Source organism: Rhinopithecus roxellana, chromosome 10 (genome assembly GCF_007565055.1).
Source record: "Rhinopithecus roxellana isolate Shanxi Qingling chromosome 10, ASM756505v1, whole genome shotgun sequence".
In the NCBI taxonomy this organism is placed as follows: domain Eukaryota; kingdom Metazoa; phylum Chordata; class Mammalia; order Primates; family Cercopithecidae; genus Rhinopithecus; species Rhinopithecus roxellana.
Window position 1 is genome coordinate 20,708,622 of NC_044558.1, and position 25,158 is coordinate 20,733,779.

Below are 25,158 nucleotides of genomic sequence, written 5' to 3' on the forward strand. Positions count from 1 at the left end.
GAGATGGCATATCGCCATGTTGGCCAGGCTGATCTCGAACTCATGACTTCAAGTGATCCGCCCACCCCAGCTTCCCAAAGTGCTGGGATTACAAGCATGAGCCACCACACCTGGCCGAGAACTAAAAATTTTTTAAGGTTTTCAGCTTCTTAATATTTTACATCACTTAAAGTGCAACTTACCCTGCTGTTTGAGGTGACACCCTTAATTTCACAACCAATCCTCTGCAAAATGGGATAATGAAGAACAAAGTCAGTCAGCTATGTTAATAACATTAAGAACTTCAAAAAAAGAATGGAGGCAGCGATCGAGGTGATTTTGTTTGCTTTTTGTTTTTCAAGATGGAGTTTTGCTCGTGTTGTCCAGGCTGGAGTGCAATGGCACGATCATGGCTCACCACAACCTCCGCCTCCCAGGTTCAAGTGATTCTCCTGCCTCAGCCTCCTGCGTAGCTGGGATTACAGGCATAGCACCACCACGCCCGGCTAATTTTGTATTTTTAGTAGAGACAGCGTTTCCCCATGTCAGTCAGGCTGGTCTCAAACTCCTGACCTCAGGTGATCCGCCCGTCTCAGCCTCCCAAAGTGTTGGGATTACAGGCCTGAGCCACCGGGCCCAGCTCCAGATGATTTTTTTTTTTTTAAGTTATAGGAAACATTTCTGATTTAAAAAAAAAAAAAAAATTGCATCAGGCCAGACGCAGTGGCTCATGCCTGTAATCCCAGCAATTTGGGAGGCCGAGGCAGGCGGACTGCCTGAGGTCACGAGTTCGAGACCAGCCTGGTCAACATAGTGAAACTCTGTCTCTACTAAATTACAAAAACTTAGCCGGGCGTGGCAGCAGGCGCCTGTAATCCCAGCTACTCAGAAGGCTAAGGCAGAAGAATTGCTTGAACCTGGGAGGCAGAGGATACAGTGAGCTGAGATTGTGCCACTGCACTCCAGGCTGGGCAACAGAGGGACTCTGTCTCCCCCTCTCCCTAAAAATTGCATCCTCCGTGCACAGTGGCTTACGCCTGTAATCCCAGAACTTTAGGAGGCTGAGGCAGGTGTATCACCTGAGGTCAGGAGTTCAAGACCAGCCTGGTCAACATGGTGAAACCCAGCCTCTACTAAAATACAAAAAAATTAGCCGGGGGGTTAGTAGGCTCCTGTAATTCCAGCTACTCAGGAGGCTGTGGCAGGGAGAAATGCTTGAACCCAGGAGGCAGAGGTTGCAGTGAGCCAAGACTATGCCACTGCACTCCAGTCTAGTCTCTGTTGGACATTCTGACCAGTCAGAATATTAAGATTTCTCAAAACTCTCATTTCCCTGTGAAATTTTCTGAATTAAAACGACTCGGTGTTTTATTTATTTAGAGACAGGGTCTCACTCAACAGCCCAGGCTGGAGTGCAGTGATGGGATTATGGCTCACTGCAGCCTCAACCTCCCAGGCTCAAGTGATCCTCCCACCTCAGCCTCCCTAGTAGCTAGAACTACAGGTGGGCACCATGCTGGCTAAATTTTGTATTTCTTTTGTAGAGATGGGGTTTTACTGTGTTGCCTAGGCTGGTCTTAAACTCCTAGGCTCAAGGGATCTGCCTGCCTCAGCTACCCAAAGTGCTGGGATTACAGGCGTGAGCCACCATGCTTAGCCTTTGTGTTTTTCGTGTTACATTGATCAAACACTTTAAAAATTATCTTTAATGTTGAAACAAGTATTAAGGAGGTGATGGAAAGAGTCAATTCCTTGAGGAGGGCGAGAGCCAGAGTACAAGTGGTGGAATTTACTTCTGACAGGACACATCTTTCACTGAAAAAAAAAATGCAAGAGAAAATGAATGCAGATTGGAAAGTCTGACGTTGAAGCATTCCCCACAGGTGGTTTTTATTTTCTGAAGTTGAGGCAAGGTCACCAGCTAAAAATGAGAGGTGGGGAAAAAGGATGTGAAATTTGAGGAGATGTGAACACATGAATGGTTAATCCAGAGACTGGAATAGCATTGCCAGCCAGTGTTGAGTGCTCCTGAGAGGACTGAGGTCATGAATTAAAACCAGTTGGCTTGTTATATGACTGACTGACTTTTCTCCAGCAGCTTTTGCTGTTTGGATTCAAGAAATGAGAAAGTTCAGCTGGAGCATGGTTTAGTCCAAGCAAGGCTGAGATTCTTTCAAGCAAAAAAGGAGACATTGAGCTCAGAGTTGAAAATGTTTGTAAAAGAGGATGAAAAGGTCTGATCAGGAAATTTAAGTCAGGTGACTTGCAAAATGATTATATGATCGCAGAGGCAAAAGAGTTTTTTTAAGTGTTGGGGTTAATAGAGTGGAGATCTTAATTAGGTAATTGAGAGTACAATAAATTAGCTGGGAAAAAAAGGCTAGTGATTGACAATTGGGAAGCTTGAAACTGAGATTTCAACTGATGACAAGGTTCAGAATCTGAGTGACACCGAAGTGGTTAAGACGCAACAGAGGAACAAATTCTTGGAGATGAAGAGGTCAGAGGTCTAAGAGGCCAAGTGTTGGTGTTGCATGGGTCACCTACAAGGATGTTGAATTCAGATAGAATGTAGACAAGAGGGATGGTGAGGAAAACCTAGGGCAAGCAGCTCTATAATTTCTGGCAAGTGGCCAGGAGGCTCATGGATGATGGCAGTAAGGAGAGTAGAAGATGATTTGGGCAGAAGATATGAACTTCAAATATTTTTGAAGGAGAAAATTGCAGAAATAGTTTGGAAGTAGCAATCAGGACCAAAGAGACCACCCAATCTCAATAGCCTAACCTCTTAGCATTAGGGTATGCTGAATCTGTTAAGTGTAATCTCAATTTTGGAGCTCTACAGCAGTAAATCTGCAAGTAACCACCTGTAGCTAACGTCCAGGGATAAGAAAAAGATAATGAAAATGTTTTTGCCCAGGAAACATTAATTGCAGGCATCTAGTATGCAGTTCTTGCATTATACGTACTGGGTTACCAGTGATTGCAAAATCATGGTCCTTTGCTTCTCAGCTTAGTTCCCCTTCTGAAGATAAAAACATTTGCCTATGTGTCCAGGGAAGCTGTAGGGGCAAAAAACCAAGCAACTTTTACAAGGGATCATAAAAATCTACCTAACAACTTGCTAATTAAAACCTGATTTTTAATTTGCATTATTGAGCTTAGTACCATTGCTTAAATATATATGGATACTGAGATTTTTATAAATCAGTTACCTCTAGGAAAATATCACTAAAAGAAGTACCTCCTCAATTTGAACAAAAGTAAGTCGCTTAAATCATAGGAAACATTTTTAGTGAAGGCGTTTGTTTTAAATGTATTCTAACCTAACAGTGTAGAAAGCAGGCAAACAATAAAAAAATGTAATCAGTTTCTAAAACATAGTTTGGAGCTCAGATTCTGGGGAAATTATTAACACATCCTAAATCCAATGTCTCCTTTCCTTTCTAGAATCTTTAATCATACATATTCATCAGAAATACAAATATTTCTCATCAGTGATACTAATTTTCAGGCAAACATTTTAATTGCAGTCAGTACCAGGTTTTAATTTGGATCAGTAATACGGGTTTGATTAGGGTTCTAGGCCTAATTATAGGTCACTAGGCTTCCTTTAGGATTATGCAACATCTGCTATTTTAAATTGACCATTGAGGTGGTTCCCAAGGGTTCGGCTTCGTTTTGTTATCAAACGATAGGTTTAAGATTCTTACGGGTGGTGGGATCCAAAGCCAGGATGGGTTTCAACAAAAATGCAAGCGCGAATTTGTCTTGAGTCTCAACGCACTGTTCAAATAAAACAATTTAGACATGCCCCACCTACGACACTAAGAAGTGAATGGTATATTACACTTCTGTCACAAATTCAAGGGTAATCTAAAGTGCCCGATGGTAGAGATCTGGCTTCTCCCGGGTTTCTGGAACAAAAGAAGCGTTCGCGAGTAGACAGAGGGGTAACTTCCCTGCCCTCCCCCTCCGAAAGTAAATCAAATCAAGGACTATGAGTGCTTGCAGACAAGTCTCGCTTCTTTTCTTCCCCTTCATGGCTAGCGTTTGGGGAAGGCAAGGCTGCGGCTACTCTTCGGTGCTTCAGTGTCCCTGGAGGAAAAAAGGCCCAGACAAGGGTCCTCACAGCCGGCGTGGAATTCGGCCGGTTCGTAGGCAATCGACCCCAGAGACGAAAGCTGCTTCTCGAGCTGGGGGAGGGAGAGGAAACGGCGCACAAAAGCAGTACGACCCGTCCCTTATCGGCGTCTAAGGGGAAGGGTGGAGAAAACGAAAACAGAAGCGGGCCGGGCGCCTCGGCTCCCGCCCCAGCGCCTTTTAAACTGCGTTTCTACCTCCTCTCGCTCAGCGCGGCGGCTAATGGAACCCGCGCGAGCCGTCCCGCCAATCACCGCCGCGCTTCCTCCCGTCGCCCGCCAATGGCGCCGCGCGTTCTTGGGGCGTGGGCGAAGCAGGCTGCTCGCCTCCTGCCTGTAGTGTGTGGGCTGGGGTTGGTGCGGGCTTCCAGCTTGGCTGTACTTCATCCGTAGTTCGGCTCTGGGGTCTTTTGTGTCCGGGTCTGGCTTGGCTTTGTGTCCGCGACTTTTTGCTCCGGTCCGCAGCGCTCCTACTGGGCAGGAGCCGTGAGGCTCGGAGGCAGGAGCGCGGCCCCCGGCCAGGAGCGAGCGCGCCGGCGTGAGCGGCGGCGGCGAAGGCTGCGGGGAGGGGGCTTCGCAAATCCCCGAGATGCCGGAGTTCTTGGAAGACCCCTCGGTCCTGACGAAAGACAAGTTGAAGAGTGAGTTGGTCGCCAACAATGTGACGCTGCCGGCTGGGGAGCAGCGCAAAGACGTGTACGTCCAGCTCTACCTGCAGCACCTCACGGCGCGCAACCGGCCGCCGCTCGCCGCCGGCGCCAACAGCAAGGGGCCCCCGGACTTCTCCAGTGACGAGGAACGCGAGGCCACCCCGATTCTCGGCTCTGTGGCCGCCGCCGCGGGTCGGAGCCGAGCAGCCGTCGGCAGGGTAAGGACGCGGGGCCGGGGCCACAAAGGCGGGCGTTTGGCGGTTGCCGCGCGCGCTCGCCGCCGTTTGCAGCCCCTCCCTCCCGGGCGCCCCCTTGGGCCTCCCAGGTGCAGGGCTGTCCCTACGCCGCCTCGCGTTGCCCCTTCCCCGCGGGGCTACAGGCACTGGAGCGGAGAGGCCAGAAGTTGGGGCAGCGGGATTCGCGGTCTTTGACGTGTGTGTCTGGGAGGTGTGGAGTTGCGTTGGCCGCGGTTGTTTTGCACGCGGGCGACGCCGCTTCCTTGGACCACCAGCTGCCGGCAGCGGGCGTTTATACCGGGACTTCCGTGACCTTTCGAAAGCTCTGGAGGGGTGGCCCCAAAGTGCTATAGGTTCGAGCGTTTTCCCGCTTTATTAACTGAAATGACTCGCAACGGAGTCTCAGAGCGCTCCCTGGAGGGCAACTGATGACACACTAATTTCTAACCAAAATTTGAATTAAGGAAATTCCCGCCTTTTTATACTTTTGCGTATGGAGGGCTTTTTGAACCGTTTATGTTTTCTAGTTTGTCTTAATTTTTCCCAGCAACAGGACATCTTTTGGCGGGACGGCTTCACGCCGAATTAAAAGGAACATTTTAAAGCGCCTATTGTAATTTTTTAATATTTATTTATTTATTTATTTATTTTTGAGATGGAGTTTCGCTCCTGTTGCCCAGGCTGGAGTGCAATGGCGTGATCTCGGCTCACCGCCACTTCCGCCTCCCGGGTTCAAGCGATTCTCCTGCCTCAGCCTCCCGAGTAGCTGGGATTACCGGCATGCGCCGCCACGCCCGGCTAATTTTTGTATTTTAGTAAAAACGGGGTTTCTCCATGTTGGTTAGGCCGGTCTCGAACTCCTGACCTAAGGTGGTCCGCCCACCTCGGCCTCCCAAATTCTGGGATTACTGGCGTGTGCCACCGGACCCGGCCCTATAAACATATATTTGAGAATTACTCACAGTTTGGATTGCGTTTTTCTCCCTTTTTGGTTAATTTTGCTTGAGGAAAGGAAAGACTTAGGATTCAGGAAAAATTGATTGCATGACATTCTGGTGCAACAGTATTGCAATTTGGAATGTCTTGATCCTGGTTAAATCTCAAATCGGCTCCAGCAAAGCATGTTTTGTTTGAGAATAGTTTGCTTTTTTTCCTGTAGATTTTAATGTGCTTTTTGTGGGTTTTCTTATGCCTGCCGAGTTACCGGGCTTCAAGTCGTAATAGGATGCAGCTAAAACTAGTAATTGGTGTAACATAAAATGCCTTGTAAGAGACAGTGAATGTGGGATTTGGGGTTGTTGCGAGTTATCGCTAGTGTAAACCAAAATTACTCCTTCCTTCAAAGTTTAGTTTTTAAGGAACCTGTCTAATGTGTTTTCCCGGCTACTCAGGCAAAAATGAAAGACAAATGTAATAGACACATGTAAATGAAAATCTTGTCCTAGGCTTTAAAGAAGTTGAAAGTCTTAACAAACGTTCTTAAGTCCGGTGTCTGACACATAGTAGTGCCAAATATTTGTACAATAAATAAAAGACCTTTCACACCTTATTGTTTCAACATATTGTTTTGTGGAAAGCTACTTTAATTTATTAATAAACAAATTTACTTTTGAAGTAAAGAGTACCCGCTTACCCATTATGTTCCCCTGTTCTGAAAAAGAAGGTAGTATTTAAACTCTTTCAGTAGACGTTGGTTGAGGCCGGGCGCGGAGGCCTGTAATCCCAGCACTTTGGGAGGCCCACGCGGGTGGATCACCCGAGGTCAGAAGTTCTAGACCAGTCTGGCCCACATGGTGAAACCCCGTCTCTACTAAAGGAAAAAAATACAAAAATTAGCCAGGCGTGGTGGCGGGGGCCGAGGCAGGAGAATCGCTTGAACCCGGGAGTCGGAGGTTGCAGTGAATCGAGATCACGCCATCGCAGTCCAGCCTGGGGGACAGGAGCTAAACTTGTCTCAAAAAAAAAAAAATTGTTTGAAAATGAAATATTCAAATCTGCACACTTTATTTAAAAACCTAGTTCTTTTATAGAACCCTTTATCGGTCTTCCGTGCAAATGTATTAAACCGTGAAGTTTTTGGTTGTATGTTTATAATAGAATTACTGGTTATTATTTTTAGGCAGGATCTCACTCTGTCACCCAGGCCAGAGTACAGGGGTGTGATCATAGCTTACTGCAGCCTCAAGCTCCTTGGCTCACGAGAGCCTCCTGCCTCAGCTTCCCTGAGTAGCAAGGGCAATGGGGCATATGCCACTATGCCCGGCTAATTTTTTAATCTTTTTTTGTTTTTTTGTTTGTTTTGTTTGTTTTTACACAGGCTTTATGTGTTGTCCAGGCTGGTCTAGAACTCTTGGCCTCAAGCAATCCTGCCTCAGCCTTGGTTCCTATTTGTTTTGAGGACGATTTCTTTTACACAGAAACAACCGTCTCAGTTTTAATGTTTCCTATCAGCCACTTGGTAAAAGAGAGTTTATGTCCCAATCTACCTTGTGTTCTTTGGGGGTAAGAAGACCTAAATGTAAAAATTTTTTGATTAACATTATCCAGCAATTTTGAGTTACTGCCAAGTGTTCTTTTTTTTTTTTTTTTTTTTTTTTGAGACGGAGTCTCGCTCTGTCGCCCAGGCTGGAGTGCAGTGGCCGGATCTCAGCTCACTGCAAGCTCCGCCTCCCGGGTTTTTACGCCATTCTCCTGCCTCAGCCTCCCGAGTAGCTGGGACTACAAGCGCCCGCCACCTCGCCCGGCTAGTTTTTTTGTATTTTTTAGTAGATACGGGGTTTCACCGGGTTAGCCAGGATGGTCTTGATCTCCTGACCTTGTGATCCGCCCGTCTCGGCCTCCCAAAGTGCTGGGATTACAGGCTTGAGCCACCGCGCCCGGCCTACCAAGTGTTCTTAACTACTGAGTTTAAAACTTTGGGGATTTAAAAATGAATTGTGTTATTTACTCGTATGTACAACTCATGTGCTAATTGAAGTTGGTCAGCATCATGTAAATAAATGTTGAGTGAAATGAAGTAATTTTTTTTTTTTTGAGATGGAGTCTTGCTCTGTCACCCAGGCTGGAGTGCAGTGGCATGATCTCACCTCACTGCAAGCTCTGCCTTATGGGTTCACGCCATTCTCCTGCCTCAGCCTCCTGAGTAGCTGGGACTACAGGCGCCCGCCACCATGCCCGGCTAAGTTTTTTGTATTTTTAATAGAGATGGGTTTTCACTGTATTAGCCAAGATGGTCTCGATCTCCTGACCTCGTGATCTGCCCGCCTCAGCTTCCCAAAGTGCTGGGATTACAGGCATGAGCCACCACGCCCAGCCAAAATGAAGTAATTTTTGTTGTTGTTGTTTTGTTTGTTTGTTCTGAGATGGAGTCTCCATCAGGTTGGAGTACAATGGCCCGATTTCAGCTCACTGCAACCTCCGCCTCCTGGGTTCAAATGATTCTCCTGCCTCGGCCTCCTGAGTAGCTGGAATTACAGGTGTGCACTACCACACCTGGCTAACTTTTGTATTTTTAATAGAGACGGGATATTGCCATGTTGGCCAGGCTGGTCTTGAACTCCTGACCTCAGGTGATATGTCCCCCTGGACTTCCCAAAGTGCTGGGAATGCAGGGATAAGCCACAGCACCCAGCCCAGAAGTAATGTTTTTTAGAGTACCTAGTAGGTCTATTGGCATAGTAATTAAGCTTTTTATATTTCATTTAATTATTTCATCCATACAAAGAAAATTACTTCATAATTACAGGTTTAAATATCTTCTACCTGGAGTATTTAAAACTCAAGAAGTGTTTACCCTTGACTGGTCTTAATAGAAGAAAAATATCAGTAGTCAGTAGCGTCATTTTCTGTTTTAAAGTACGTTAAGTACAAGTGAGTTAGGAGTCTGGTCAATGTTTTTATCAGCCATAGGAAAAAATAATTTTGAATTTACAGGAAAAGAATCTTAGGACATTTATAATAATTTATGTATAAAGTTATTCATGTCAGATTCCTTTTATATGTACTATATTTTATGTTTTGGTCATTTTTAGCCCCGTATAAAAATAATACCAGGTCATATTTCTTTTTTTTTTCTTTCTTTCTTTTTTTTTTTTTTGTGAGATGGAGTCTCAGTCTATCACCCAGGCTGGAGTGCAGTGGCATGATCTCGGCTGTGTGCAACCTCCGCCTCTCACGTTCAAGCAGTTCTCCTGCTTCAGCCTCCTGAGTAGCTGGGATTACTTACAGGCACACACCACTACGCCTGGCTTAATTTTTTTATTTTTAGTAGAGACGGGGTTTCACCATGTTGGTCAGGCTGGTCTGGAACTCCTGACCTCGTGATCCACCTGCAAGCTCCGCCTCCCGGGTTCATGTCATTCTCCTGCCTCAGCCTCCTGAGTAGCTGGGACTACAGGCGCCCGCCACCACACCTGGCTAATTTTATGTATTTTTAGTAGAGATGGGGTTTCACCGTATTAGCCAGGATAGTCTTGATCTCCTGACCTCGTGATCTGCCCACCTCGTCCTCCCAGAGTGCTGGGATTACAGGCATGAGCCACCGCGCCCGGCCTCAGGTCATATTTCTTAAAGAATATTTACAATCTTCTACATAATGGGGTGGTAAGAAAGGAATAAAAGAATATTTATTTATTTAGAATATAGGAGAAAGCCAAATTATGTTTGAGAGTTGCAGATAAGGGAGATTTTTTTAACATTTTAAGACAAATCAAGCGTTAATGTGGATTTGGCCAAGATGAACTATTTGCATGCATGTACCTTCTATTTAATCATGGGTTTATGAGGATTTTTTTTTTATTTTAGAGACGGAGTCTCGCTCTGTCGCCCAGGTTGGACTGCAGTGGCGCGATCTCCACTCACTGCAAGCTCCGCCTCCTGGGTTTATGCCATTCTCCTGCCTCAGCCTCCGGAGTAGCTGGGACTACAGGCACCTGCCACCACGCCCAGCTAATTTTTTGTGTTTTTAGTAGAGACGGGGTTTCACCATGTTAGCCAGGATGGTCTCGATCTCCTGACCTTGTGATCCTCCCGCCTCGGCCTCCCAAAATGCTGGGATTACAGATGTGAGCCACTGTGCCCAGCCTATGGGGAATATTTTTAATTAAAAAAGAAATTGTTTCATTTCAGCCTCTACCATAGTCTCTTGGATTCACTTGGTGTAATGTGACAAAACTTTGCATGTTAAAAGTTTTGCTTTGATTTTGTTTTCTTATTTCTAAGCTTTTTATGTGTCTTGCTACCAATATTTTTATGTGTTGAAGTTATCTAGATTGTGGACACAAAAAGAAACATGTACAGAGTTGGCCGTCTGCCTTTTTGTTCTAAGAGGCAGAACATGAAGGTGTAGCTATTTGGATCTAGTGGAGCATAATATTCTTGAATGATCTGGTCTGGTGAATTATGAGTGTGTATTTGAGATGGAGTCTTGCTCTGTCATCTAGGCTGGAGTGCAGTGGCGTGATCTCGGCTCACTGCAACCTCTGCCTCCCAGGTTCAAGTGATTCTCCTGCCTCAGCCTCCTGAGTAGCTGGGATTACAGGCGTGCACCACAACGCCTAGCTAATTTTTGTGTTTTTGGTAGAGACGGTTTCACCACGTTGGTCAGGCTGGTCTCAAACTCCTTTCTGACTTTGTGATCTGCCTTCCTTAGCCTCCTAAAGTGCTGGGATTACAGGCATAAGACACCGTGCCCATCTGTGTGGTGTGATCGTAGCTCACTGCAGCCTCGAACTCCTGGGCTCAAGCCTCCGAAATAGCTGGGACTACAGGTGTATGCCACCATGCCTGACTAATTTTTAAAATTTTTATAGAGATAGTCTCACTATGTTGACCAGCCTGATCTTGAACTCCTGGCCTCGAGGGATCCTCTCGCTTAGGCCTCCCAAAGCGTTGGGATTGTAGGTGTGAGCTACTGCTCCTGGCCAGATTACGAATTATCAATAGGAAATATTTGAAGACTTGGAAAAGAACAATAAAAAGTATGCTACCAATAGGAAATGTTAATTAAATCACAAATTGACCACCACTGTATAATAAGGTGTTAAGTTTACAGACTTGTGAATCATAGAGTTATAGATTCAAATTCCAAGTCTGCCCCTTATTCATATGACACTGAACAGTGTCTTAATCTAAGATCCTCTATTTTCACCTGAAATAGAGGAATAATCTAATAGCTACTTAATCAGATTGAGGAGTACATGCCGTTGCATATGTGAAGTGTCTAGTGCTTAGTAATTAATACCTATTACAAGAAATGATTTCTGAATTTTTGTCTTTAACGTTAGGGCAATACAATGCAAAGTTACTAAAATACAATTTCAGGAAACAAGGTAGATACGTGAAAGTGACGTGTATATCATAGCATGCAGATTTCCTGAATTAGTGAAGTGCATACTTGAACCTCAGTTTTCTGAGTTGTCAGATGGAGATATTAGTATCTTATTCCATAGATTTTTTGGATTCGGTAAGTTAATGCAAAGACACTTGGAACACAACTCAGTACATGATATATAGTAAGTGCCCGATATAATCTCTTATAATGTTATGGTTCAGCATCTTTATACTAGAGGTAGAGATTAAAGGTATTACAGTAGCTCATAGGTGATAACATAGAACTGTTGGGTTTTAAAGTTGAAAAATACATTAGAGATCATCGGGTGGCGTAGTAGGTACTCACTATTTTTGAGTGAAACTCTTAAGTGATCTGCTTAAAGGAACAAAGTTTTCTGGAGGCAGAATTTAATGCAACTAATGCTTCCTTTTTCCTGACTGAAACTGCTAATCATGTGCAGCACACTGCCTCCTAATTTTTTATCCTTATTAAATCTGGGATTTATAAAATGACATCACTTTTCTGGAGCTTTTTTCCTGACAGATTAAAAATCACATGTTTGGCCGTGCATGGTGGCTCACACCTGTAATCCCAAGACTTTGGGAGGCCGAGGCAGGTGGATCACCTGAGGTCAGGAGTTTGAGACCAGCCTGGCCAACGTGGTGAAACCCTGTCTCTTCTAAAAATACAAAAATTAGCCAGGCGTGGTGGTGCGCGCTTGTAATTCCAGCTGCTTGGGAGGCTGAGGCAGGAGAACCACTTGAACCTGGGAGGTGGAGGCCATGCCACTGCACTCTAGCCTGGGCAACAGAGTGAGACTACATCTCAGAAAAAAAAAATCACATTTTTGGTTTTCATCTATCTGACTTACCTTGTGTAGGTTTGTTGGTCACTTATTTAAGATATGTTTGTTCAGCTAAAGTTTTTCATTATGTTTGAAGGAAATATAAGATAATTGATTTTCTTTCTCTTTTTCATTCGTTCGTTCGTTCATTCTTGCTTGCTTGCTTGCTTGCTTTTCTTGCTTTTCTTTCTTTCTCTGCAAAGTCTGGCCTTACCACCCAGGCTGGAGTGCAGTGATGCAATCTTGGCTCACTGCAATCTCCGCCTCCCCAGTTCAAGTGATTCTCCAGCCTCAGCCTCCCAAGTAGCTAGGACTATAGGCGTGTGCCGTCACACCTGACTAATTTTTCTATTTTTATTAGAGATGGGGTTTCACCATGTTGGCCAGGCTGGTTTCAAACTCCTGACCTCAATTGATCCTCCTTCGTCAGCCTCCCAAAGTGGTGGAATTACAGACGTGAGCTGCTGCACCCAACCGAGAATTGGTTTTCTACTTAGATTTGATAGGCCTGCTATTTCTAATAAGAAATGGATTTTCAAAAATAAATTACTTTTTCCTTCCCCGGATTTGACAAAACATTTATTGGGGACTATTCCTATATCAGTCTTCTTAGAAATTGTTAGATGCTTGGAATAAAAATATAAGGATGATAGTGCTCCTGCTTTCTGTTGCTTGCCTCAACGCTGCATCCAGATCACCTGGGCTACACATTGCAAACAGATTCTCTGGCCCTAGGTAAAGAATCAGAAATAGGTAAGACCTTTCCAAAATAGTGGTTAATAGGAGTTAAGATTTTGGGCTGGGTGCTGTGGCTCACGCATGTAATCCCAGCACTTTGGAAGGCTGAGGTGGGCAAATCACGAGCTCAGGAGTTTGAGACCAGCCTGGCCAAAATGATGAAACCCTGTCTCTGCTAAAAGTACAAAAATTAGCTGGGCGTGGTGGCGTGCACCTGTAGTCCCAGGTACTCAGGAGGCTGAAGCAGGAGAGTTGCTTGAACCTGGGAGGTGGAAGGTTGCAACGAGGCAAGATGGTGCTACTGCACTCCAGCCTGAGCGACAGAGACTCCACCTTGAAAAAGAAAAAAAAAAAGAGTTAAGATTTTTTTTGAGACAAAGTCTTGCTGTATCACTCACGCTGGAGTGCAGTGGCACGATATCGACTCACTGCAACCTCACTTGAACCTCCGCCTCCCAGGTTCAAGCAATTCGCCTGCCTCAGCTTCCCAAGTAGCTGGGATTACAGGCGTGTGCCACCATACCCAGCTAATTTTTGTATTTTTAATAGAGACAGGATTTTGCCATGTTGGCCAGGCTGATCTCGAACTCCTGACCTCAAGTGATCCACCTGCCTTGGTCCTCCAGAGTGCTGGGATTACAGGCATGAGCCACTGCACCTGGCCCAAAGAGATTTCTTGAAAACCTCTCAGGCAGGTTTGAAAAGTTGGAATTTCGCCGGACGCGGTGGCTCAAGCCTGTAATCCCAGCACTTTGGGAGGCCGAGACGGGCGCATCACGAGGTCAGGAGATCGAAACCATCCTGGCTAACACGGTGAAACCCCGTCTCTACTAAAAACTACAAAAAACTAGCCGGGCGAGGTGGCGGCGCCTGTAGTCCCAGCTACCCGGGAGGCTGAGGCAGGAGAATGGCGTAAACCCGGGAGGCGGAGCTTGCAGTGAGCTGAGATCCGGCCACAGCACTCCAGCCTGGGTGACAGAGCGAGACTCCATCTCAAAAAAAAAAAAAGTTTGAATTTCCTCTATGTTTTATTGATAGTAAATTGAACATTCTCATGGTAGTGGGGATTGTGTACAAATAATTTGAACGTGATTGATTGTTTTCCCATATTTTATTTTATTTTATTTTATTTTATTTTATTTATTTTATTTATTTTATTTTATTTTATTTTATTTTATTTTATATTTTATTTTATTTTATATTTTATTTTATTTTATTTTATTTTATTTTATTTATTTTATTTTATTTATTTTATTTTTTTATTTTATTTTTTTTATTTATTTTTCTGAGACGGAGTCTCGCTCTGTCGCCCAGGCTGGAGTGCAGTGGCCGGATCTCAGCTCACTGCAAGCTCCGCCTCCCAGGTTTACGCCATTCTCTCGCCTCAGCCTCCCAAGTAGCTGGGACTACAGGCGCCCGCCATCTCGCCCGGCTAATTTTTTTGTATTTTTTTAGTAGAGACGGGGTTTCACCGTGTTAGCCAGGATGGTCTCGATCTCCTGACCTTGTGATCCGCCCGTCTCGGCCTCCCAAAGTGCTGGGATTACAGGCTTGAGCCACCGCGCCCGACCTTTATTTTTATTTTAAGCATTATTTTAGTTTTTCTCTACTACCTGACTGCACTTTTTGGAAAATTTGAGTAAGTCAGTAACATAGGATTAAGTTTGATTAAATCTTTCTTGAAAGAAGTCTTAGAACTCTTAGACTCTAGGCAACTATTTGGATATTACGGGTGTGGGTTGCTTCCAGATTTGAGCCTGACAGGTCTAGGTCAGTGCAGTGTATGTGAATTAAAGCCTGCTCTCACTGTAACTCTTCAAGTTGACATAATTGTTCTTATGAGCAGCTATCTTTTTGGTGAGGGTTTTTTGGCTTCTGATTATAGAATGATTAGCGATTAGCAGCTTTTTAAAAAGAATTTCTCGTATCTTGCTTTATTTGAAGTATTTCAGGCCAGGCTCCATGGTTCACGCCCGTGATCCTAACACTTTGGGAGGCTGAGGCAGGCATAACATTTGAGGTCAGGAGTTAAAGACCAGTCTGGCCAACATGCTGAAACCCATCTCTACTCAAAATACAAAAGTTAGCCAGGCATGGTGGTGTACACCTGTAATCCCAGCTACTCAGGAGGCTGAGGCACTTGGACCTGGGATGCGGAGGTTGCGGTGAGCCAAGATTGCGCCACTGCACTCCAGCTTGGATAAGAGTAAGACGTGGTCTCAAAAAAAAAAAAAATTTTGAGCCTGACAATTCGAGGTCAGAACATTTTTATTTTTAAAAACAGGAATTCCAGTACGTAGCCAAATAATGCCTGATTTTTTTTCCCCCTAATATGGTTGGAAAGTGAACATTCCATACAACTTGATAATTTTAGCCTTTTTCGTAAAATTGACTTTGATGTTGCCATTGTTTAGCCGTTTTTTTGTTCGGCACTCTGATGTTTTTTTCTGTGATCACTGAGGCGTTTGTCAGGCTGTTTGCCACAGTCTTAAAAGGTATCCATTCTTTTGCTTCCTTTTTATTTGTTCAACCTTGGAAATTTATAATTTTTCCAGTAAATATTGCCTTTGTATAAATTAATTTTAAAACTTTTAAATTTTCCCTCAAAGTTTGTTTCAAGTTATTTTGACTATTTTTAGTAAACTAGTGGTACAGAAGTTAATCTGGTGACTAAACTGTGTCAAAGGTGATAATGTAACCATGAAGTCTGTCAGATTTCCTTCCTAAGTCATAAACTAGCTACTAAAAAAGCTATGTTACAAGGAGTTTACAGTCCTGTCTCCTATCCTTGGGGTGGAAATTGATTCCAGGACCCAGCCATGGATATCAAACTCGGGATGCTTTAGTAAGTCCCTTAATATAAAGTGGTGTAGTAACCTACATACATCCTCCCTTATTCTTCAGATCGTCTCTAGATTACTTATAACGCCTAACACAATGTAAGTGCTATGTAAATAATTGTTATACTGTATTTTTATTTGTATTTTTATTGCTGTATTGTCATTTTTTTCCCCCGAGTATTTTTGATCTGTGGTTGGTTGAATTCACAAATGTAGAATCCAACTGTATTCATTTGGCCTTCTTAAGTTCTCATATGCTATTTAAAGAAAATCATTTCTGTATATATATCCAAGTGTAAGCCTGTATGGTAAATTCTTAAACTTTCCTGGATTAATTTAAACTTTGAAGGATTATCAAAAAGTTAGTAAGTAGCATTCGTGATCATTTAGATGAAAATTTTTAAGCCCAGTCTGGCTTTACTTTCCAAGTTTCATGCTGATCTGTTTCCCTTGCCATTGGGGTATATGCTTTAAGAAATGAAATACAATTTTTGGTTATTTAGGCTATGTGCAGTGGCTTACACCTGTAATCCTAACACTTGTGGGAGGCTAAGGTGACCTGATCACTTGAGTCCAGGAGTTTGAGACCAGCCTGGGCAACATGGCAAAAGCCCCATCTCTACTAAAGAAAAAACCATACAAAAAGCTAGGGGTGGTGGTGCGCACCTGTAATCCCAGCTATTTGGGGGACTGAGGTGGGAGGATCACTTCGGCCTGGGGGGTGGGGGTTGCAGTGAGCGGAGATAGTGCCACTGTACTCCAGTCCGGGTAACAGAGCTAGACCCTGTATCATTTAAAAAAAAAAAAAAAAAAAGAAGGGTTCTTTAAAAGAAAGTGTTAACCAGAGTCAGTTTTACTTTTATTTGTTCTTTTGCATTTTTGATGCTATTACTACCTCTTTTAGATAGTCCAAAATGGACTATTTTAACAACAATGTCTTTAAAATTTAAGTTACTTGCTTGGCTGTGCGGTTTGTATGATTACAGTTCAGCTTAGAAAATGTTCTCCAATAATGAGTTGCTCTTAATTTAATCAAATTGCTAAGGCCTAATAGTACTATAAACCAACTTGGTGGTGAGTTTGCATGTTTATGTTATACAGATTATTATCTAGTAAGTGAACACTTTAATTCATATAGAAATGATTACTGGACTTTGTTTACAGAAAGCCACAAAAAAAACTGATAAACCCAGACAAGATGATAAAGATGATCTAGATGTAACAGAGCTCACTAATGAAGATCTTTTGGATCAGCTTGTGAAATACGGAGTGAATCCTGGTCCTATTGTAGGTAAGTGGATAAAATTTCAAATACAGTATCTTTTCTCTGAAGCAGGACCCCAAATTATTTTCTCCTTTTGCTTAGCAGTTAGTTTAGGTTCTAAGGACTGGTTTGTCATTAATCATTTGTATCAGCAGAACCTGTGTTTCTTTGACTCTAAATGAGTGAAATAAAATGAGAGGATTGAATTAGATAATCTCCAAAATTACCTCTATTGTTGAGATTGTTTTATACAGTGCTTGTATCATACTTCTTTTTGTTTTGTTTTTTGGTTTTTTGGGACGTAGTCTTGGTCTGTCACCCAGGCTGTGGAGTTCAGTGGCACAATCTCGGCTCCCTGTAAGCTCTGCCTCCCGGGTTCACGCCATTCTCCTGCCTCAGCCTCCTGAGGAGCTGGGACTACAGGCGCCCACTGCCACGCCCGGCTAATTTTTTTGTATTTTTCAGTAGAGACAGGGTTTCACCGTGTTAGCCAGGATGGTCTCCATCTCCTGACCTCGTGATCTGCCCGCCTCGGCCTCCCAAAGTGCTGGGATTACAGGCATGAGCCACCGTACCCGGCCACTTATATCGTACTTCTGCTGAGATATGGGTCTTATATGACAATTGAGGAAAATCTGAGGTAACATAGCTGGGCAGAATTGCCCAAATAAATGAGTTAGTGGCCGGGTACAGTAGCTTACGCCTGTAATCCCAATACTTTGGGAGGCCAAGGTGGGAGGATTGCTTGTGCCCAGGAGTTCAAGACCAGCATGAGCATCGTAGGGAGATCCTATCTCTGCAGAAAATTTTAAAATTAGCAGGGTGTGGTGTCACAAGTCTGTTGTTCCAGCTACTTAGGAGGCTGAGGCAGGAGGATTGCTTGAGGTGGTAGGGGGGGTCAAGGTTGCAGTGAGCCATGATGGCTACTGTACTTTGACCAGAGGCAGTGGAGCAAGACCCTGTCTCAAAAAAATAAATAAATAAAGGAAAAAAGAAAAAGTGAGTTAGTGACAGACTTCTTAATGAGGTTATTAAATTCCTAGCATAGTACCTTTTTTTTTTTTTGAGACAGGGTTCCGCTCTTGTCGCCCAGGCTAGAGTGCAATGGCATGATCTTGGCTCACTGCAACCTCTGCTTCCCAGGTTCAAGCAGTTCTCTAGCCTCAGCTTCCCGAATAGCCATGATTGCAGGTACCCACCACCACGCCCGGCTAATTTTTATATTTTTAGTAGCGATGGGGTTTCGCCATGTTGGCCAGGCTGGTCTCAAACTCCTGACCTCAGGTGATCCGCCCACCTCAGGCTCCCAAAGTGTTGGGATTACAGGCGTGAGCCACTGCGCCCAGCCCCTTTTTCATGTATCATTAAAAGTACCCTTTTGAAAGTCCTGTCTTGATTGGAATTGGATAATTATACCCTTAAAAAACAAAAACCTGGAACTAAATACACTGATTTCCATTGTTGGATTACTTTTAGGTGATGAAGATTTTGCAGTGTTGATTATGCCTTAGTTTTAAAACTCAGGATGAGAAAATTCCATTTTGATGGGTTTTTTTTTTTTGAGATAAGGTCTTGCTCTGTTGCCCATACTAGAGTGTAGTGGCGCAGTCGTGGCTTACTGCAGCCTCAATCTCCTGGGCTCAAGCAGTCCCACTTCAGCCTCTCAAGTAGCTGGGAACACAGGCACATGCCACCATTCCTGGCTAATTTTTGTATTTTTTGTAGGGATGGGGTCACACTATATTGCCTAGGCTAGTCTTGAACTCCTGGGCTCAAGTAGTCCTGCCACCTAGGCCTCCCTGAGTCCTAGGATTACAGGCATGAGCCACTGCATCTGGTCTTGATCTTCTCAGTTACATAAAATTGTGGACACTAGAGATTTGGTAGGCTTTGCTATAGGTATAGTTGCAAATAAGGATTTAGAATATTTTGTTTTAATGTATAAGATGCTTCCAAATAATCATAAGCTTATTCATATACAATTACCAACAGATATATAACACTTCTAAAAAATTTTTTTGTTTAAAGTTCTAAAAGGCCTGGGCATGGTAGTTCATGCCTGTAATCCCAACATTTAGGGAGGCCAAGGTGGTGGAATTGCTTGAGCTCAGGAGTTGAAGAGCAGCCAGAGCAACATAGTGAACCTTGTCTCTATTTTTAAAAAAATTAGCCAGGCATGGTGATGCACATTTGTAGTCCCAGCTACTCAGGAAGCAAAGGTGGGAGGATTGCTTGAGCCTACAAGTTGAAGGTTGCAATGAGCTATGATCGCACCACTGCACTGCAGCCTGGGCAACAGAGCAAGACCTTGTCTTGGAAAAAAAAAAAAGAAATTCCAAAAGGGAGACACTGAAAAATGTGTGTTATAATATCAGCCTACATTAAATTATATGTTGATATATGACCTGTTCATCTTAAAGCTATTTATATAACACTTCTGGACACATGTTGCTTTTAAAAATATCCATTGTCATTTTGCTCATCTTACAGAAGTTAAGTAAAGATACAGTTAGTGTAAGACAAAATCTACTTTGGTTTTAAAGTGTCACTGATGTTCAAATGTGTTAAGAATTTGTAATCAGTTTTGCTTTGTGATACGTGTTTTCCATAAAAGGTCATTTTAACTGCAAAGTTGTTATATTTAAATCTGATTTATAGAACTTTTCTTTTCCCCATAACTGAATACAGGCATATTAATGCCTTAGAGTTGTGGAAGTTTAATCATAATTATTTTTCATAGAGGTACAATCCGCTTATATGTGATTTTTCTATGTTGGCAAGTACTATTACGTGGTAGTAGAGAAAATACACAAGTGCAAGACCTCAGTCAAAAATAGTCATACATGGCTTTTCAGTAGATGGTCTACAGTAAGGCCTATATTAATCTACTGTGTGTTTCATGCTATTAAAAGAAATGTCGTTTCCCAAAAAACCACCTATTATAAAAACAGTGCATTATATAGTTCTGTGGAGTACAGTGGTGTGATATCAGCTCATTGCAGCCTCTACCTCCTGGGTTCAAGCAATTCTCCTGCCTCAGCCTCCTGAGTGGCTGAGATTACAGGCGCCCACCACCAGGCCCAGCTAATTTTTTGTATTTTTGGTGGAGATGGGGTTTCACCATGTTAGACAGTCTTGTCTTGAACTGCTGACCTCAGGGTGATCCACCTGCCTTGGCCTCTGGAATAGCTGGGATTACAGGCATCAGCCACCATGTCTGTCCTTTTGTTTGTTTGTTTGAGACGGTGTCTCACTTCCTCGCTGGACAGTGGTGTGATCTTGGCTCACTGCAACCTCTGCCTCCCAATTTCAAGTGATTCTCCTGTCTCAGCCTCCCAAATAGCTGGGATCACAGGCATGTGCCACCACTCCCAGCTAATTTTTGCATTTTTAGTGGAGATGCAGTTTCACTATGTTGGCCAGGCTGGTCTCGAACTCCTGACCTCAAGTGATGCACCCGCCTCGGCCTCCCAAAGTGGTGTGTTTACAGTCATGAGCCACTATGTCCGGCCACATTATATAGTATTTTTAAGAACTTGAGTTTAGAAAAAGAAAGAGTGAAAATAGCTTAAAATGTTGCTGAATATAGTGTCTGAGCTGCACCCTAAATGAAACAATACAAGTACTAAAGCAAATTCTGCCTTAATCCAGGAACAACCAGGAAGCTGTATGAGAAAAAGCTTTTGAAACTGAGGGAACAAGGAACAGAATCAAGATCTTCTACTCCTCTGCCAACAATTTCTTCTTCAGCAGAAAATACAAGGCAGAATGGAAGTAATGATTCTGACAGATATAGTGACAATGAAGAAGGTAAAATTTTAAATGATGTGTTAATCAAATGTATGTAATTTTTTCACACTCAAAATACAGTGACCATGAAGAAAGTAAAATTTAAAACAATATTGGCAAGATATACAAATTTTATTCATGTCATTAGAGTAATTCTGTAATTTGATTTAAATACTTTTTATTGAAAATTATAAGCAGCAACATAGTACAAATTCGTAATTTTCTGTCACCTGAAATTGCAAGCTAACTTTGTCTTTTTTGCTTCAAACCCATTTTTCTGAGAGAATAAAGTATTACAAGTAAAGGCAAAGTTCCTTGTACTTATCTGTACCTGTCACCTCCACAGAAGTGACTACTAATTCAATGCCCATCTTTCAAGTTTGTTTTTATATTTCACATACACATCTGTTTAATACATGGTATTATTTTATACTTTGAGAATACAAAATTTATATAAACAATATGCTAAATTTTATCACTTGCTTTTTCTTAGTCCTTTATTTTTGAAATCTAATCCGATTAGTTACATATCTGTTTATTCCTCATAATACATAGTAGCATTTAAATATGGCATATTTTCTCTATTCTCTATTGATAGGCATTTAAATTGTTTACAGTTTTTGTTCACCTGACCTGAAGGCAACTTTAAAGCAAATATTTTGACTACATTTTTAGTAGACTAGATAGTATCTTAAAATTTGATCATGATGGCCAGGCGCGGTGGCTCAAGCCTGTAATCCCAGCACTTTGGGAGGCCAAGACGGGCGGATCACGAGGTCAGGAGATCGAGACCATCCTGGCTAACACGGTGAAACCCCGTCTCTACTAAAAATACAAAAAAACTAGCCGGGCGAGGTGGCGGACGCCTGTAGTCCCAGCTACTCCGGAGGCTGAGGAAGGAGAATGGTGTGAACCCGGGAGGCGGAGCTTGCAGTGAGCTGAGATCCGGCCACTGCACTCCAGCCTGGGCGACAGAGCGAGACTCCATCTCAAAAAAAAAAAAAAAAAAAATTTGATCATGATGTTTAAATATTTTTTGAGGATAGGACGTGAAATAAATGTCCTTTAAAAATTGTAAGTACAACTTGATTTTTGTAAACTTTTAATTCATATGACTTGTGGTTATTTATTTTGATCCAAATTGTTTATATCTCAATAAGCTGTGTCTACCAGGGCAAATCTGGCAGATCAGTTCAGAATATGAAATTATAGAGTCTTTTCCTTTGACAGCACTATTTTTAGCAAAGAGGCAAAGAATAAAATCAGCTCAAACACAGGTAATGCTTAAACTTCCTGCCTCTTTTGCCTCTACAGGAAAGAAGAAAGAACACAAGAAAGTGAAGTCCACTAGGGATTTTGTTCCTTTTTCTGAACTTGGAACTACTGCCTCTGGTGGTGGATTTTTTCAGGGTATTTCTTTTCCTGAAATCTCCACCCATCCTCCTTTGGGCAGTACTGAACTACAGTCAGCTAAGAAAGTACATACTTCTAAGGGAGACCTACCTAGGGAGCCTCTTGTTGCCACAAACTTGCCTGGCAGGGGACAATTGCAGAAGTTAGCCTCTGAAAGGAATTTGTTTATTTCATGCAAGTCTAGCCATAATAGGTGTTTAGAGAAAAGTTCTTCGTCATCTTCTCAGCCTGAACACAGTGCCATGTTGGTCTCTGCTGCAGCTTCTCCTTCACTGATTAAAGAAACCACCACTGCTTGCTATAAAGACATAGTAGAAAATATTTGCGGTAGAGAAAAAAGTGGAATTCAACTGTTATGTCCTGAGAGGTCCCATATTTCAGATCAGTCGCCTCTCTCCAGTAAAAGGAAAACACTAGAAGAGTCTGAGAGCTCAAAACTAATTTCTCCGCCACTTGCCCAGGCAATCAGAGATTATGTCAATTCTCTGTTGGTCCAGGGTGGGACAGGTAGTTTGCCTGGAACTTCTAACTCTACACCCCCACTGGATGTAGAAATCATACAGAAGAGAATTGATCAATCTAAGTTTCAAGAAACTGAGTTCCTGTCTCCTCCACGAAAAGTCCCTAGACTGAGTGAGAAGTCAGTGGAGGAAAGGGATTCAGGTTCCTTTGTGGCATTTCAGAACATACCTGGATCCGAACTTTTGCCGTCTTCTTTTGCCAAAACTGTTGTCTCTCATTCACTCACTACCTTAGGTCTAGAAGTGTCTAAGCAGTCACAGCATGATAAAATAGATGCCTCAGAACTATCTTTTCCCTTCCATGAGTCTATTTTAAAAGTAATTGAAGAAGAATGGCAGCAAGTTGACAGGCAGCTGCCTTCACTGGCATGCAGATATCCAGTTTCTTCCAGGGAGGCAACACAGATATTATCAGTTCCAAAAGTAGATGATGAAATCCTAGGGTTTATTTCTGAAGCCACTCCACCAGCAGGTATTCAAGCAACCTCTACTGAGTCTTACCATAAACAGTTAGACTTAGCACTCTGTAGAGCATATGAAGCCGCAGCATCAGCATTGCAGATTGCAACCCACACTGCCTTTGTTGCTAAGGCTATGCAGGCAGACATTAGTCAAGCTGCACAGATTCTTAGCTCAGATCCTAGTCGTACCCATCAAGCACTTGGGATTCTGAGCAAAACATATGATGCAGCCTCATATATTTGTGAAGCTGCATTTGATGAAGTGAAGATGGCTGCCCATACTATGGGAAATTCCACTGTAGGTCGTCGATACCTCTGGCTGAAAGATTGCAAAATTAATTTAACTTCTAAGAATAAGCTGGCTTCCACTCCCTTTAAAGGTGGAACATTATTTGGAGGAGAAGTATGCAAAGTAATTAAAAAGTGTGGAAATAAACACTAGTAAAATTAAGAACAAAAAGACACCTATCTTTATTTCAAACTTTTATGCCAACATTTTCTTTTCTGTTAAGGTTGTTTTAGTTTCCAGATAGGGCTAATTACAAAATGTTAAGCTTCTACCCATCAAATTACAGTATAAAAGTAATTGCCTGTGTAGAACTACTTTTCTTTTTTAAAGATTTGCATAGGTAGGAAACCTGGTACAAACAATTTAAAGCTTTCTAGATCACATGTTAGTCTCCAAATTGTTTTCTATTTCCTGCTTTACGTATGCTTTTACAATTCTCCAAAACTAAGAAAATTCTAATGAGGATATAAGGAGTCTTTACTGTTTAATAGAGTAATATGCATCCTCCTTTATACCTAGGACAGATTTAAACATTTGTTACACATTCAGAACAGTGATTTTGTTCTTTTTGATATTTTTATCTCAGTATCTTTTCACGTTCCATAACTTGTCCATATTTTTGCTCATATACTTTTGTTTTTTACTCATGTCTGCAACAGCAATCATAAATAGTAGTCTAGATCAATGCAACTCAAACTACCAGTCTACGAGCTGTTACTTATCCACAGGCAAGATAAGCATGCACAATAATTTAAATCTAGAGATACTTTTTAAGTCAATGACAGGATTTATTTTTTAGCAAAATGGTATTAATAGCTAAAGCAATGTATTGATTTACACTCTGATGCAAGTAATTTATCTCTTCATTGACTGGTAGCAACCAATTCATGGACCAGTACCATGGACCACACTTTGAGAAACACTTCTTTGGATAATAGATATCCTGGGATAGTGCATGTTCACCATCTATTTTGTCAGATAATGGGGCTTTTTAAAAAATACTACCTTGCTTTCATGATACATTGTATTTTGTGGAAAGTTAAGTTTAACAATATAGAGTCTAAAAGCAAATTTAATTTGTTTAAAGCCGTAAGAAATTATACTATATCCCAGTATCTGTGTGTCTGTATAAAGCAGTGTATTATCATCTTTTCATTTCTATGATTGTAAGATAAGAGTCTAACTGCAGAGGTATTGTGGAAAATAGTAGCCTTAAGCATAATAAAATATGGTCTCTTGGGTACTCCCTCTGGCCATTACCACATTCTTAGATTATACATGTCCCTCTTTGCAACTTTCTGAGAGTAATTTTATTTGTTGTCTTCTGAAATGTACATGTATACATGTACCTATTGAGTGCTGTGTGATTTTTAAAAATGTATTACTGTAGAATGCTTCTGCAAATTCAATAAAAGTTGTTAAATTTGAACAGTGTTGTGTGGTCTCCAGAAACATGTTGTTATGTGTGCTTTATTCTTGGAGTTGCAACAAGTTAAACATTTGTATATGAACACCCCTTTTCCATTTCATCATTGAAACTCACCCTGACATTTCCGTGGTATGATTGAAAATACTCTGATTATTGTATGGTTTTTCTTCTGTTTGAGGACCATGTTTTTATTGACTGTTGGAATCTAAATTTATAAGAGGAATTGATCTGT

At 42.3% G+C, this 25,158-nt stretch overlaps 1 protein-coding gene across 5 annotated transcripts in view; it reads left to right on the plus strand.

Annotated features, from left to right (window-relative positions):
• Window positions 1–3,618: 3,618 nt before the first annotated feature.
• The window catches only part of TMPO (thymopoietin), a 35,838-nt gene continuing 14,298 nt past the window's right edge, over window positions 3,619–25,158 (plus strand). For 4 of the 5 annotated variants that reach the window (XM_010355959.2, XM_030938719.1, XM_010355960.2 and 1 more), the window contains exons 1-3: window positions 3,619–4,989; window positions 16,925–17,051; window positions 20,676–20,834. In XM_010355959.2, coding sequence (XP_010354261.1) covers window positions 4,711–4,989; window positions 16,925–17,051; window positions 20,676–20,834 — 565 coding nt within the window. In that variant the 5' untranslated portion in view covers window positions 3,619–4,710. Of the gene's footprint in view, window positions 4,990–16,924; window positions 17,052–20,675; window positions 20,835–22,127; window positions 24,932–25,158 lie in introns of those variants that run through there. The other variant, XM_010355958.2, reaches the window with a different exon arrangement.